The following is a 16786-nucleotide window of genomic DNA, read 5'->3' as shown; positions in this document are numbered from 1 at the left end:
ACTATAAATGTTTAAAAGGAAGACAAAAGGGCAGATGTGTAGCAACCCCAGATCCTCTTCTACAGAAGTGCCTAAGGGAACTAACACCCTGGGTGGCAAAAAATTGCTCTTCTGCCCCTACCTAACTCTGTCCACCTGCCCCAGGCCAATGAAACACACTCATCATGGGTGGTAAATGAAGACGGTAGGAGCCTGCAGCACATCCCAGAGGATAGCCTGCACCCTTGTCCCACAGGTCCCTGCAGCGCCCTCCCCCCCCATCCCCTATTGTCCCCAAGGGGTCTTGAGGAATGTTGACCAGGTCACCTTACTGAATGGTGTGGCCTAAGCTCCCGCCCAGTGACATCAATTCCCCTCTCAGTGATTCCCTCCCCTCCCCTCCCTCCCTGAAACCTGATCCCGCTGAAGGACTGATTGCAGGGAAACTTGGCTGCTTCCCAACCCTGGGGGCTTGTGCTGTGAGAGGCTGTATCCTCAGAAGGTGCGGCGGAACGGCCAGGAGAGGCACCGTTGGCTGGGGCATCAGGTTGGAGGTGTGTAGGCAGGCTGGCCCTGAGCAGCACTCACCCTGAAGGGCCGCTTCGGGGGCCACCCACAGCTCACCATGCTGCTACTCATCCGGCAGGCACTGCTCGTCCTGTTTCTGCCCACACTCCTGGCACAAGAACAAGGTAAGGGGATAATATGCAATACTTGGCTGGCCATCCACAGAAGTGGGGTGGGGGTGCTTGTTTCCGAGGGTGGTTAAAGGAAAAGTGTTTTGGAATGGGCACGGCTGTAGGGAGGCTGAGTATATTACCACATATAGGCACAGAGCATTTTGAAGCATCATGGTCAAGCTAGAAAGATGGAGAAGCTTGACCACCAAGTGAGAGCAGGGCTTGTTACTCAGCCTCCTAGTGTATCTGAGAGGTGCTGGACAGGTGCCTGAAGAGGGGCTCCTCTCCTCTTAACCCTGCCCCTAAACTCATCAAATGGTAGCTGCAAGGAACCTTTGCACTCATTCAGTCCACCTTTCCTGTTATAAATGGGAACATCAGGTCCAGAGAGGGAAGTAATTCACTCAAGGTCACACAGCTTGTCAGCAGCAGAGTGGAGTTGGAACTCAATCTAGTGATCTTTCCTGAGCTCCACTGACACTGTCACACAGGTTCTCTGGGCCTTTGTTTCCTAAAATTCCCTTCTGGGCTATACACCTATAACACCAAACTTCTCTCTGTATTCCCCATCCCCACGCATTCCTCCCTTCTCTGAATATGGAAAGTTTTAGTCACATAAGGATCCTTTTGCTGCAGAACATATTCATGCCATCTTGAAAGGTTTTTCCCATACAGAGCTGGTTTGGAGCTGGAGCTAAGGGCATGATTAGAAAGGGCAGATATGCAGGGCTTGTGGGCACAAGGACTTTCTGTCCTGTGAGCTGTTGTTTGGGGGAAGATCAGTGGACCAAGTGAGCACAGGCTTCAAGTGATGACTGTGGCCTAGGGCTTCCTTGGCTGGAGAGAAGCTCTGTTCCTTCCAGCAATGGCCCTTTGCTTGGAGGTCTCTTGGGCTCCATCTGGTTCTCTCTGAGCTGGCCAAAGTCCCAGCCAATAGGATCTGGGCTGTCGCCTGTGAAGAGACACAGGGATCACATTTGAATTCAGCTCCTCCACTTGCTGGATGAATGAAGTGGGCCTGGTACTCACCTCTGAGTCTTGGGGATCCTCAATTGTAAAATGGACCAACATGATAACCACCAGGGTGATGGTAGGCTGTCCTAAATTTAAAATGAATAAGTTAACTTACATTTTCCAAGTAGGTACTCACTCTGTTTTCTTTCTTCTCTGCTTTTCTGTCTTTCTGAAGGAAGCTGAAAGCTTAGCAGACACAGGTGGGTTAGAGACTGGCAGGGATGAATCTTTAGGACCAATGTGCTGTACACATTGTACATGTTGCAGGCAAGATGAGAAAAGATAGAATTTTATTTAGAGAAATTCAGATCTTGATCACCCCCTTTTGGTCTGTACCCTGGTCCTCTAGGGTGCTCCCTTCATACCCCATACATTTGCATCTTCATGTTTCATGGCACTCTTCCCAGAGGAAAAATGGGGTACACCTAGGTCAGTACAGAGTGAGACTAGGTCCTAAGAATTGGGCCTTCATGTCACTATTTGTTCCTGTAGTCCTCCTGCCCCGGGAACAAGGAAATGTGGCTTCTTCTCCTTCCCTTCCCCTTCCCAAACCTTCTTCCTAACCTCAAGTTTGCCAAGATAGAAACCCTATGAAGGAGACCTGGAAAACCATCTCATAGTCATTTGTGTGTGAGTGGGGGACGAGAGGCATCCTTTGGGGTGGACTTTGAAGGAGGGGGAGGAGATACCAGTTTTTGCTGGCCACCCACCCTTCCTTCTCTCTTGATCAACTGCAAGTTGGGAGCAAGTAGACAACAAGCTGTCCTGAATGTTGAGATCTGACTTTGACTGAGGCAAAATCCTGAGGCAAAAGTTTGAGGCAGACAATTTGGCTTAGAAATTGTGCACTTGAGCCCATGTTTTCTTGAACCCACCTCACTTTTCCTTACCACACGTCACTGACTGGTTTCCCTTTCGCTCTCCAGAGCCCTTAGTCCAGAGCCCTCCAAGCCTAACTCCTCTAAACAAGCCCCCTACTCTCAATCTTTCTCACTCTTTAGCCTACTCCAAACCTTACCTGTCTGTGTCGCCTTCTCCTACAACCCAGCTCCATGCTCTCATGTAGATGAGTGTATAGGTCATCCCTCTGAGACCACACATTTGAGTTTTGGCAGGGATCTTTGCAAACAAAATGGTTTAGCAATGGGGATTCAGTCTGTGAGGGTGGGGTGTCTGGGAATTTTGTGAGGTGGGAGTGGTGAGGACGTAGACCTTTTAATAGTTTTCAAACCAGAGCAAGAGAACTGGACCCACTCTGCACTGCTCTCCTTCACAGCCAGGCAGAGGGGGTGCTCCCAGGCTCAAAACATCACCAAACCTGCCCTGCTGAGGCTCTCTGATTGCTTGCTGGCCAACTACACAAAGGGCGTGAGGCCCGTGAGGGACTGGAGGAAGCCAACCACTGTGTTCATTGATGTCATTGTCTACGCCATCCTCAATGTGGTGAGCACTCAGCCCCAACCTGCCTGCCCCCACCCCCCACTCTGAGGTGTACCCTTTGGAGATGGAGAGAAGTCCATGTGAGACTAAGTCATCCTTAGGGAGAACTGAGGGCACTCAAGCACCCTTGGTGCCTGTGATCTGTGGTCTATTATTGCAGCTGGGGAGGGACTGGAGCCCATGTGTATGTTGCCCAAACCAGAAGACTTGGGCATCCTCTTGTGGCTCCCTCTTACACTCCTACAACTAATGGACTCCTTTTTTTTTTAATTTTATTTTTAAATGATGAAATTTTTTATTCTTAAATGGTGGGCAACCTCAAATGAAACAGATAATTGAACAAGGATTTCACCTCTGTTATTAGGATATATAGCTTATTGCCACAGCCCTCACCATTTGCTAAGGCAGAGCTTCCTAAGTGTGTTCTACAAGGGATTATGGATGGGCCAAGAGCTGGGCCTGCCCTCCTCCACTGTGGTCTATTTACCCCAGTGTCTTACACTATTATTAGCATTTCTTAGGTACCGTGGGAGAGGACAGAAGGCTGGGAACATGGCCTTTCACCTCCATGGAGTTAAGTTCCTGCTTCAATGGGTTACTTTATAAATGAACTCTGACTATGTTTGATTTTTTATACATTATTTTATTATCTCTATATGAAAACGGTAAAAGGGTTAAGACTATGTTCTGTTCATCCCTCCCTGTGTGCTTGGCCTCTTACATGGGTGCCGGTACATAACGGGTGTCACTACATGGTTGTTGAAGAATTAACTAAGCAATCAATCAATCCATTGATATGATAGGGTACAGTACTGCCCAGGGAAGAGTACAATGCCCAGTAGAGAAGGTAGGACATTGGGCCATTGGGCAAAGATGAAGAAGCCAATGGCAGAGAGGCAGAGAAGCAGTGGCACTGTGCTGGGGTTGAGTGGGTGGAACTGACTTCACTGTTTCTACTACAGTGAGCTTACCCCCCTTGGATGTACTCTGAAATCAGTGCATTTTAGAACATCTTTGGAAAGAATCACAGTAAACTGGTTACTGTGGTTTTTTTGGGAAAGGAAACTGGGAATTGTGTGAGAAGGGAAGAGTGATGAACTTTTCATTCTATATTTCTTTATACCTCTTGATTTCATAGCAGGATATGTGTACGTATATGTATATGTATGAATCTTTATTATTATCTCCCATTATAATTCCAGCCAATGCACCTCTCGGGCAGCCACCACTTGTCTGTCAGTGGAGGCTTCACTGTTGCTCTGATGCTGAGCAGGTCTCAGTGGGGCTTCCAGACCAGGACAGACTAGGAAGAAAGGCCTAGTGATCTGCTTCCAAAAATCAGCCAGTGAAAACCCAGTGACTCACAAGGGTCTGACCCACAACTGATCGAGGCAGCATTTTATTCCATTGTTCATGGTATCACCATTAAGTTGAAGGGCTGATGCAATGGCAGCCAACAACAACAACAAAAATTATGTGTCATATATATTATTTCCTGTTATTTTATATATCTATTACATGTATATATAATAGATAGATAGATAATACATGTATATTATATAGATAGATAGATATCTATTACATGTATATATAAAATAATTGTTGTTGTTGTTGTTATATGCTGTTGAGTTGGACCCGACTCATAGCGACCCCTCCTTGAGTTTCTGAGGCAGTACCACTAGGGAAGTAGATTGCCCCATATTCCTTCCGAGGAGTGGCTGATGAATTTGAACCGCCAGCCTTCTGGTTAGCAGTCAAGTGCCTTAGGCACTACGCTACCAGAGCTCCTTATAAAATAATAGGGATAATATATATAACACATAGTTTTTGTTTTTGTTGTTGTTGTTAACTGCCACTCAATCAGCCCTTCAACTTAATGGTGACACCATGAACAATGGAACAAAAATGCTGTCTCGATCAGTTGTGGGTCAGACTCTTGTGAGCCATCGGGTTTTCACTGTCTGCTTTTTTGGAGCAGTCAAAGGCCTTAGGCATTATGCCACCAGTTGTTGTTGTTGTTGTTATGTGCCGTCGAGTCGGCCCCGACTCATAGCGACCCCTCCTTGGGTTTCCGAGGCAGTATCACTACGGAAGTAGGATTGCCCAACCTTCCTTCCGAGGAGTGGCTGGTGGGTTTGAACCGCCAGCCGTCTGGTTAGCAGGCAAGTGTCTTAGCCACTATGCTACCAGAGCTCCTTAGGCATTATGCCACCAGAGCTCCCATTATTTTATGTATCTATTATATATACATGGGTGTGTATATGTATGTGTATGTATATATTGTTGTTGCTGTTATGTGCCGTCGAGTCGGACCCGACTCACAGCGACCCCTCCTTGGGTTTCCAAGGTGGTATCACTACAGAAGTAGATTGTCCAACCTTCCTTCTGGGGAGTAGCTGGTGGATTTGAACCACCAGCCTTCTGGTTAGCAGTGAATTGCCTTAGGCACTACACTACCAGAGCTCCCAACGTATATATTAGAAGTTAAAAAATAAATCATTGTATTTCCTTGTAGGTGTGCCATGATAAAAGACCAATTTTCCCTGGCTGGCCAAGGAATTCTAGTTTATCCACTTGCCGAGCTCCTTTTCCTTACTTTCACTTCCCAAGGGAGCAAGGACACAAAGAAGCAGTTCCTCTGTGGGTGTGGTTGTCTGTGAGATAGACTTCCTGCCCACATGGCCATCTGAGTCAATCTCTCTTTCCTTTCACAGGATGAGAAAAATCAGGTGTTGACCACTTACATCTGGTACCGGCAGGTGAGCAGATGAGCCTCTCACCCACCCCCATGACCTAGAATGGGGGCTTATTTTTCCTAGGAATGATTCCTCCATCTTCAGGGAGTTAGGAATCTCAGGGGTCTTGGTGAAGGAAGTGGTTCAGAGTCATGCTCAGTGCTAGATCCAGGAGTCTAGAATCCTGTCCTCTCAGGTCTGGGAGTTGAAGGAAGTTTTAAGTTCATTCGAGGAAAAATCCCCTAAACTCCCTTCTGGTTTCTGAATTTCTTCACAGCATCCCAAACAAGTGCTTGTCCAACTTTTCTTGAACACTTCCACTGACTTAGAACTCACAAGGCAGCCACTTCACTTTCAAGCAGCTCTAATTGCTAGAAAGTTCTTCCTTCTATTAAGCCAAATTGGATGACAACCAAATTTCCATCCATTTAGTCCTCACATCCTTGGCCATTTCCCCATTCATTCAGCCTCTGCTGGGCCTAGGTCAAGCAGTGGTTTGTGGATGTCTCTGGTTTCAAGTTCAAAGGATGGGCAATGGAGATGGACAAACAGTGGAGGCTGCTGTCCAGAGGCTGGGTCCTGCTCTGGCAGCCCTGGGATTGTGGGGAAGAAGTTAGAGCAAAAGAGGAAGTGAAGTGGCCAAAGAGAAGGAATTTACATTCAGCAGGGAAAGGATGTCCATTAACTATGCACTTGTTGTTGTTGTTGTTGTTTGCCATCGAGTCGGCCCCGACTCATAGCGACCCCTCCTTGGGTTTCCGAGGCAGTATCACTACGGAAGTAGGATTGCCTAACCTTCCTTCCTATGCACTAGTGACTGTAATAAGGGCCTAGAATCAGAGACCCAAATTGAACTCCAGTCCTGCCCACAATGAGCACACAGACTAGTGTAGGCAAGAGACATGTAAACAAACAATTAAAATGCAATAAGACAGCATGTCCAGTGGGGCAAAGCATAAGAGACTAACTATAGAACACAGAGGGGGCACAGCTAATCCAGCCTGGGAGTGGGGGTTCTGGTACTAGACGACAGGACAGACAGATGCCTTGGCTAAGTCTGTACAGATGACTGAAACTGGTGAAGACAGGGATTGCAGCATGGGGAAGGAAGAACTATAGGCAAAGATGTGGAGATTTCAATATGGTTTAATTCCATATGGCTAGAGTATAGAATTCATAGCAAAACGTGGTAAAAAAAAAGGGGGGGGGGCTAGAGAGATAGGTAGAAGCCAGATTACATAGGTCTTTGTGGTCATGGGGTTTAACTTTATCCTAAGGACAATGCCTGTGATCCATAGGGTTTCCAGGCTAATTTTCAGAAGTAGATTGCCAGAACTCTCTTCTTATTCCTAGTCTGCAGGCTCTGCTGAAACTTGTCTACCATAGGTGATTGTGCTAAGTATTTGAAATACTGTGGCATGGCTTCCCACATTATGGAATACACAATCCACCATCGTACGACAAAGTGACAGGCATATCTGATAAAGTAGAGAGCCAATGAAAGCAAGTGAAACCCTCAAGAAGAAAGATTGACACAATACCTACAAGAATGGTCTCAAACAAAGCAACAGTCATGGAGAGGGCACAGGAGCAGACAACATTTTGTTCTGTTACACACAAGGTCACCATGAGTCAGAGCTGACTTAATGGGCTCAGTGTTTAAGTGCTCAGCTGCTCACCAAAAATTTGGTAGCTCAAATTCATTGGCTATTCCACAGAAGAAAGATGTGGCTGTCTGCTTCTGTAAAGATTACAGGCTTGGATATCCTATGGGCAGTTCTAGGTTGCCCTATCGCATCACTAAGAATTGGAATAAAATCTATGGCAATGGGTTTTAACAACAACAAGGACAATGGGGTACCACAGAAGAATTTTAAGCAAGGAGTGACAAGATCAAATTTACAATTTGGACTGGCCATTCTGTCAGGAGAGTAGAGAATACATTGACCAAAACTGCATAATAACCATCTCTATCTTGTGAAAACCAAAAACTCATGGCTGTTGAGCTGATTCCTGCTCATGGTGACCCCAAGTGTTGCAGAGTAGGACTGAGCTCCATACAATCTTCTTGGCTTTAATCTTTATGGAAGCAGATCTCCAGGCTTTTCTTCTGCCATGCCACTGGCTGAATTTACCCTGAGAAGTGGGTGTTATTATCCTCATTCATATATATGCACACCAAGACCCAGGAAGTTATTTGCTTAGAATCACTCGCTGGACAAGGAGTCGTAGCATTAGGAATGATGAAATGCCTTTCTTCCCTGGGAGAGGCTACATCTTCCCATGTCCTATGTGCATGTCAAGGAGCATGTAAATACTGAAATGGGGACTCTATGTTACTGCTAAGTGATTTGGGTGCCACTCAGATTATCCCAGGGTGCCAGCTGTTGCATGGACACTGAGAGGTGAAGTTGACCTGAGTTAAACATCACCTCACCTAGGATATTGGGGCTGCCTGTGACAATGTCCACTCCTCCCCTAGTGCTGGACTGATGAATTTCTCCAGTGGAACCCTGAGGACTTTGACAACATCACTAAGTTGTCCATCCCCACTGACAGCATCTGGGTCCCGGACATTCTCATCAATGAGTTGTGAGTATTCTCATCCAGTGCTGGGTGACTGGGTGGACTAAGGGATGGAGAAGGCAAGGGGGTTGGGAGTAGGAGGTGGGAAATAAGATCACTGCTGTTACATTGAGATATTCCACCTAAATTTGCAGAACTGTAGGTAAAGTTGGCCCAAATTCCCCTTTGTTATTTTTCCACCTTTCTCTTCTTTTTTAAACTCCCCATCTTCTATGTCTAATGTTGAAACACTGAGCTCTTGGTCCAAAGGCCCCTGTAATGGGGAAAAGCAAGACAGTGAGTGAATTCACACTGAACTATAATAAGCTAATGAGGGGCAGCTGCATGTTTTAAAGGGACAGTGATATTACTGAAAGAAATGGGGCACTTTTGGTGATCACCACTTCAGTGGGAGATTTGGAGCTCAACCCTCTCAAGTTATATGTGCTTGACTGGCCACAACTTGTGTTCCCAACATGATTTTATTCCCAGCAGCCAACTGCTGTCTCACTGGGCCCCAGCCAACATACTTTCTCTTTCAGTTTCCTTCCACTGCCTGAGCTTCTGAATTTAAAGGCAAGGAAGGTGGAAATGATAAGACAGCAGAGGCCAATCTCCCTTCACTTAGTGCTCACTCTACTCCCCAGCTCTAGGGGGCATCACTCACATTGTACTCTGCATAACTCAGGCTGGAGGGGTTCTAGGAAATCCCACTTTCTGTCTGGATCTCCAGCTTAAACTGTGAATAGCCTTAGCTTTGATTTCTCAACCTTGAGCCTGATTCCACAGGAGACAGCAGTCTCACGACCCTAGGCCTAGCCCACTCCATGCCACAGTGGTCATTGGGAGGGTGTTGGAGTCAGGGGTCAGCCAAGAGAGTGGAATGAGGTCTTGTGGGACTTTTCTGGCCTCCCCCAATTCTTATCAATGATTTCTTTAGTTCCTTTTCCTCCAGAGATGATTTTTCTCATTTCACAAGACTTCTAGGAATGGGAAGCCAAAAGAAGCCAGAATTGAGATGGATCTCAAGGGTTCTGCTCTCTCACCAGCCTGTCCCTGTTCCCAGGGCTGGTGATCCTGGGAGCTGGGTGGCCCAGCACAAGTGGGCAATAGTGTGGGGGCAGCTGGGCATATGCTCTACAGCCTGTGGATTTGGGCCTATAGATTCCTTCCCTGCTTTTTGTAGCTGGGATGCCAGGGGAATAAAGAAGGAGAAACACCTTTTATTGCTTGGAAAGCAGCCTTGACAATGGCAAGAGGTCAAAGGTAGATAATAAGGTTGGAAACACTGGGGCCAGACAGACCCGTTCAGGTTGTCCTGCCTTCTACACCCTCTCTGCATTTCTTTTTCTACTGGGCTTCTCAGTAGACCTTCAGACTCCCAGGGTTAGGTCTAGGGGCTGCTCCCAGAGCCCCCAAACTGACCTCTCTTCCCTGGCCAGTGTGGACGTGGGGAAGTCTCCAAATATCCCATATGTGTATGTTCAGCAAGATGGCAACGTCCAGAACTACAAGCCCCTCCAGGTGGTAACCGCCTGCAGCCTTGACATCTATAACTTCCCCTTCGACGTCCAGAACTGCTCACTGACCTTCACCAGCTGGCTGCACACGAGTGAGTATGTGGGTTTTGGGGGATGTGAGTGCAGGTTGGGGGGCCCAGGGACACCTGGGTGAGAACACACCTAGGATGCCTTCTCCCTTATCTGATTGCTGTTGTTAGTCAGTACCTAGATGTCTCCAGCTCATGGCGACCATGGGTACACCAAGCAAAACATTGCCAGGTCCTGCACCATTGTCATTATTGTTGGTGTGTTTGAGTCCATTGTTTTGGCTTTTGTGTAATATCTTCCAATGTAGGCGGCACATCCTCCAGCACTATGTCAGGCAATGTTCCGTTATGAGCCATAGGGTCTTTAGCCTTTCTTCCTCATCTGTCTTCATCTGGTAACTACTGAAACCTGTTTAGCTGGTATTTGAAATTCTGGTGGCATACCTTCCAACAGCACAGCAACATGCAAGCCACCACAGTACAACAAACTGCCAGACAAGCGGTGGCTGGCCAACTTACTTACCACTTGTTTTCTTAATGTCAGTGAGCCTCTGTTTCCTTATCCTTCCAAACGGAGCTGGCATTGCTGCCTTTCCTGCCTCTCTCACGTTATAAGGATTTAACGAGACAATGTGAGGGACAGTCTGTTTCCTCTATCACAAACAGGGGCTGGTACTAACAGTCTCTCAAATCCACCCACTTCTCTTCATTTTCCCTGCTGCCCCCCTAATTCAAGCCACCCTGGTCTCTTGTGTAGGTTTCTGCAATAGCCTCTAAACTGGTCTCTCTCCCTTATTCATTCTTGTCCCCCTCACAGCAGCCAGAGAGATCTTATTAAAATGCAAATCTGATCAGATCACTCTCTGTTAAACCCTTGATGGCTTCCCAGCACTCCTGGGACACAATCCAAATCCATGATCTGGTCAGTAGGGCCCTGCAAAGCCTAGCCCTGCTTGCCACCCACCACCCCAGCTTCATCTGTGCACACTCCCTGCAGCTCTGCTCCAAACTGCTGGCCTTTCCAGGCCCGGAAACTCTTGGCTCTTTCCCTTTTCTCACATGCTCCTTCCTCTGCTAGGCTACCTAGCCCTCTCCTTTTCTCCTTCATCCCTCCTCTCACCCAGGTCGCAGCTAGCCTGGCCAAGTCCTCTATTCACCCCTCTGATCACAGCAGGAGGAACAAAGGCCCAGGGAAACCATCTCCCATTCCCCAGACAAGGCCACCGCTGCTGCCAGGTCTTCTAGCTAACTGTCCTTTCCACCTCTATCAAGGTTGTAAATACTTGCTCAATGTCTACTTCTCTACTATATATAAACTTAGAGAGGGCAAGGACATAACTTTCTTGCTTACCAATGGATCCCTAGCACCGTGTCTGGCACAGAAGGAAGTACTGGACAAATTCCGATTGAGGGAATGAATGGTAGGGGTTCACTACTGGTCCAGTGATGTGAACATTGCCTACTGTGGAAAGGCATCCTCTATTCTGACTTTATTTATTTATTTTTAATTTTTTTATTGTGATTTGGGTGGAAGTTTACAGAGCAAATTCATTTTCCATACAGCAGTTCACATACACTTTGTCTCATGACATTGACTACAATTTACCCCAATGCAGCTCCCCTCCCACTTCCTAACCATAGTTACCTCTTCTGATTTTAACTTTAAATTACAAGATAATGCATAACAGTTTTGAACAAAAACCATAATTACTGATAAGGCTGAAGTCCCCTTTGACCTAGCCTCAACCCCAAACTCTTCACCAACAACTGCCTACACCAGGAGTTAACCACTTTTCTCTGTATAAACTTCATATAGTGTATTCTTCCAGATCTTCTCTATGCATGCATATTCACATGTGCATTTGTATGTGCAAACACGCACACACATATACATACATACACATTCATGGAAATCACATGGACATTGTTTTATGGGTTTTTATTTTACATAAGCATGTACATCTACAACTTGGTTTTTATTCAACAAGAGATCTTGGATATGTTTTCACCTTAGATCCTCCTCATAAATTTTAACTGCTGTACAGTGTCTCTCAATAGTCTGCTAAGCATTTTCCTGGTAGACATTTAAATGTTTTCCAGTGTCTTTCAGTAACAGATACTCCTATCCTTTCTGGTGTGTCTGTATATCTGTTTCTCTAGAATAAATTCAGAGAAGCAGAACTGCTATTCCATAAGTGAGGATTTTGCTTATTTTTCTAATTCACCTTTAAAGACAGGCAGTTCTACTAAGGCGAAAGTGAAGTATGTTGGCTCATGTTCATTTCCTAAATGGGTAATTCTAACAGAGAAACCTAGCAAGTCATTTGGAAGGGACGTGTGTGTGTGCACATGAGTGCATGTGTGTGTGTGTGAGAGTGTGTGTGTGTGAGAGAGAGAGACAGAGAGGGAGAGAAATATATTTAGAGAGAGAATGACAGAGAGAAAGAAACAAGAGAGAGAAGACTTTCTAATCACTAGTCTGTGGGGTCCTTTGTATTTTGTTGGTTGTTTTCACTTGAGACTTCATCTGCCCTCACTACAGCCCCATGAGATGGGTATGAGGTGTAATATTGCCTCATTTTGTAGCTGATGGAACTGAGGCTAAAGATTAAGAGCTGAGACTCAAATCACCTGCCATCAGTGCCCTTGATTGTGGCCTCCCTACCTCGCTCTACCCCCGCTCCACCATCTCAAAGGCTAGCTCCCAGTACTTGATCCCAAAACTGGTTTGACTTCTTCTCTCTCAGTCCAGGACATCAACATCTCCCTGTGGCGCAAGCCAGAAAAAGTGAAGTATGACAAGAGTGTCTTCATGAACCAGGGCGAGTGGGAGCTTCTGGGGGTGCTGACCCAGTTTCACGAGTTCAGTATCGAAGGCAGCGAGTGTTACGCGGAAATGAAGTTCTATGTGAGTGGGACGGGAAGTGGATGTGGGTAAAAGGATAAATAAAACTACCAGAATTTTACACCCAGGTGAACTTAAAAGAAAAACCCAAACCTAACCCACTGCACAGAGTTGATTCCAACTCATAGTGACTCTATAGGACAGAGTAGAAGTCCCCTGTAGGGTTTCCAAGGCTGTAATCTTTACACAAGCAGACTGCCTCATCTTCCTCCCATGGAGCAGCTGATAGGTTCAAACTGCTGACTTTTAGGCTAGCAACCGAGTGCTTACCCACCATGCCACTGGGGCCCCACCTAGCCATAATTTCCTTAACCTTTTTCCAACTCCAGGGTTGTGCAAATTCTGCTGAATCTTCAACAAATTGAATAGGGAATCTCAGTCAAATTGTCCCTTACTTACCCTGAACCACTTCAAAACTTTCAAATAGCCCACAAGCCTGAATCCAGAGACAGAAAAGGGGGCCTGTCCACTCCTTCTCTAAGGAATCCAGGCTGACAGCTCCAGGAAGCAGGGGTTCTAAGATTGCGGGTGGTTCTTCAATGCAGAGCCTATCTCCTCTCCTGGTCCTAGGTGGTCATCCGTCGGCGGCCCCTGTTCTATGCAGTCAGCCTTCTTCTGCCCAGCATCTTCCTCATGGTCATGGACATCGTGGGCTTTTATCTGCCCCCAGACAGTGGCGAGAGGGTCTCCTTCAAAATCACACTCCTTCTGGGCTACTCTGTCTTTCTGATCATCGTATCTGACACATTACCTGCTACTGCCATCGGCACGCCCCTCATTGGTAAGACCTGCTCCCTGGGGCAGAGCTGTGTGGTGGAAGAGCCACCCCCTCCCACCTCCTTGGTGTGTATCTCTTCTTGGTGTGCACAGGTGTCTACTTTGTCGTGTGCATGGCTCTGCTGGTGATAAGCTTGGCTGAGACCATCCTCATCGTGCGGCTGGTGCACAAGCAAGACTTGCAGCAGCCCCTGCCCACTTGGCTGCGGCGCCTGGTTCTTGAGAGAATCGCTGTGCTGCTTTGCCTGGGGGAGCAGTCAAATTCCCCTAGGCTCCCAGCCGGTTCCCAAGCCACCAAGACTGATGACTGCTCAGGTGAGAGAGGGAGGGAAGAGATGGAGGGACCACCTCTGTCCTGGAGTCGGGGCTTGATGGAGTCTCTGGAGGAGGGATGACTTGCCAAAGAGCCTGGGCAGGGCCTAGGAATTGGGCGCTGTCCTACACAAGGCACTGCCACACCCAGCCTCCTTGGGAGGGGCTGATCTGGACTCTCTTTTCACCTTCACATCCTCTCATCAGCCCAGGTGTGGAAAAGACAGAGTAGAAGTCCCAGGAGCTGAGACCTTCTGGGCTGAGAATGACTTCTCTCTGAGATGGGACCACAAACCCAAAACCAAAGTTGTTGCCATAAAGTCAACTCAGACTCACGCTGACCTCATGTGTAGAACTGCTCCCCAAGGTTTTCTTGGCTGTAATCTTTATGCAAACAGATTGCAAGGCTTTTCTCCCATGGAGCCACTGGGAGCTTGAAACCACCAACCTTTAGGTTAGCAACCCACCATAAACTACTTGTACCACCCCATAACCTTAAATGAGGTGAAATAGATTCCCTCAGGCAGTGATTGGTCTCCTTGTCCTACATAGTTATTGCAGGCAAGATTTCTAAAATTCTCACTCTAAATGGTCAGAGACCAGGCCTCAAAGAATTCCAGACACCTAGGAGGCAAGAAGATAGAGGTGCAGAGAGACACTACATCTGGGTCTCTAGCCTCCAGAGGAATTATCACAGCTACTATTTTCTGTTATTGGTGGTGGTTGGTCAATTGGCTTGTTTGTTGAGCACTTTGAGACAGGTGTGCACAAAGCACAAAGTACATGCAATCCTAGTGGCCGCCCAATAGGATTCTCATTCTTATTTTTCAAATGAGGGAACAGAGACATAGAGAGGTTAAACTTCAATTTACCTGAAGTCACAGAGCACATGATTAAGCTAGTGCTTTTAAACACTACCTTTCACCACTTGGTTAATGCATTTGGCTGCTAATCAAAAGGCTGGCAGTTCAAACCCAGCAGCAGCACCACAGAGGAAAGATGAGTCAGTCTGCTTCTGTAAAGATTTACAGCCTTGGAAACCCTATGGGGGCAGTTGTACTCTGTCCTGTAGAGTCACTATGAGTCAGAATTGACTCAATGGCAGTGGGTTTGGTTTTTCACCACTTTGCATCCTTCTTCCTGGCCAGGGCGGGCCTATTACACAAGACTCCTGGTTCACCTAAGACCCTCTTATCATGGGCTAGTTAGCAAGGTGAGCCAGTCTACATCCTAATGCCTAATTTCACTGTTCACCTGGTGAAGGTAGTCATATCTGAAGGTGGTGAGTTTTCTGGTCCATGGAGTCATGGTGAGAAGGGCAGTGGCCACTGGCCAGCCTCCTGAGATAATATGATGTAGCAGAGAGAGCACTGGACTGGGAGTTCAGATACCTGGGCCTTGGAGGCTTCATCAGTAAATGATACTCCAGCTGTGTGACCAGAGGCTAATCACTTAACCTTTCTTCAGTGCCTTCGTATAAAAAGTGGGTATAGTAATCACCCCAGCCATGCCTCTCTTATGGTGCTCTTGTGAAGCTAAAATAAAATGAAGAATATAAAATTTCTGGGGAGAGTCAATAGGTTATTTTATTATTATTATTAAAAGCATAGAAAAGATAAACACCAAATTCATAGTATCTATGACCTGGGGAGGGGAGAAAGGATGTCACTAAGAGGGGTATACAGGTATACAATTGAAAAATTGGCATTAGCTTTACTTGTTTAAGTTGGAATGATGGGTACACAAGAATATAATGTTATTCTTTATACTTTTTGTATCAGCAATTTTTCATAATAAAAAGTTCTGTAGGACTTTAGGGACATCAAGGGCGTTGATGGTTCAGTGGTAGAATTCTCACCTTCCATGTGGGAGACCCAGGTTCGATTCCCAGACAATGCACCTCATGCACAGCCACCACCATCTGTCAGTGGAGGCCTGTGATGCTGAACAGGTTTCAGCAGAGCTTCCAGACTGAGACAGACTAGGAAGAAAGGCCTGGCAATCTACTTCTGAAAATCAACTAATGAAAACCCTATGGATCACAACAGTCAGTGTGGATCTGGGGATGACACAGGACTGGACAATGTTTTGCTCGTTGTGCACGGAGTCATCATGAGTCAGGGCCCAACTGGATAACAGCTAACAACAACAACACAATGTTCAGGCCTTCCCCGGGGCCTCCCTCTGTTGCCAATGCTCTGCTCTTATTCTAGCTGTGGGAAACCACTGTAGCCATTTGGGAGGACCCCAGGAGTTCGAGAAAACCCCGCGGGACAGAGGCTGCCCTCCTCCGCCGCCACGGGAGGCCTCACTGGCCGTGCGCGGGCTGCTACAGGAGCTGTCCACCATCCGGCACTTCCTGGAGAAGCGAGATGAGAGCCGGGAGGTGGCCCGGGACTGGCTGCGTGTGGGCTCTGTGCTGGACAGGCTGCTCTTCCGCATCTACCTGCTGGCAGTGCTGACCTACAGCATCACCTTGATCACACTCTGGTCCATCTGGCAGTATTCCTGAATGGGGCCAACCAGCAGGCAGGTAGGTATGGGGCTGGACAGGATCGGGGTGGGAGATTTCCACTCATCTCCCTAAGGGCCCAGGGGACTCCAGGGACATTCCTTCCACATCTCACCCCTTGGTTTGCCAGGGGCTGGTATATATACAAGAAGCTCTAGTGACACAGTGCCTACAGCATTTGACTGCTGACCAGAAGAAGGCTGATGGTTCAAACTCACCAGTCATTCCATGGAAGGAAGATTTACCCCCTTAGAAACCCACTGGGGGCTGCTGTGAGTCAGAATCAACTCAATGGCAGTGGGGTTTTTGTTTGGTTTT

At 47.1% G+C, this 16786-nt stretch overlaps 1 protein-coding gene across 1 annotated transcript; it reads left to right on the top strand.

Annotated features, from left to right (window-relative positions):
• Window positions 1-604: 604 nt before the first annotated feature.
• On the top strand, window positions 605-16468 carry HTR3A (5-hydroxytryptamine receptor 3A). Its single transcript, XM_007936525.2, has 9 exons — window positions 605-671; window positions 2950-3116; window positions 5828-5872; window positions 8331-8440; window positions 9856-10025; window positions 12710-12870; window positions 13438-13648; window positions 13738-13959; window positions 16170-16468. The coding sequence occupies exons 1-9, from the start codon at window positions 605-607 to the stop codon at window positions 16466-16468; spliced, it is 1452 nt and encodes a 483-aa protein (XP_007934716.1).
• The last annotated feature ends 318 nt before the right edge of the window (window positions 16469-16786 follow it).

This window comes from Orycteropus afer, unplaced genomic scaffold (assembly GCF_000298275.1).
Source record: "Orycteropus afer afer isolate SDZICR_OR568_19922 unplaced genomic scaffold, OryAfe1.0 scaffold00036, whole genome shotgun sequence".
Classification (NCBI taxonomy): Eukaryota; Metazoa; Chordata; class Mammalia; order Tubulidentata; family Orycteropodidae; genus Orycteropus; species Orycteropus afer.
This window is presented reverse-complemented; position numbering and strand designations above follow the sequence as displayed.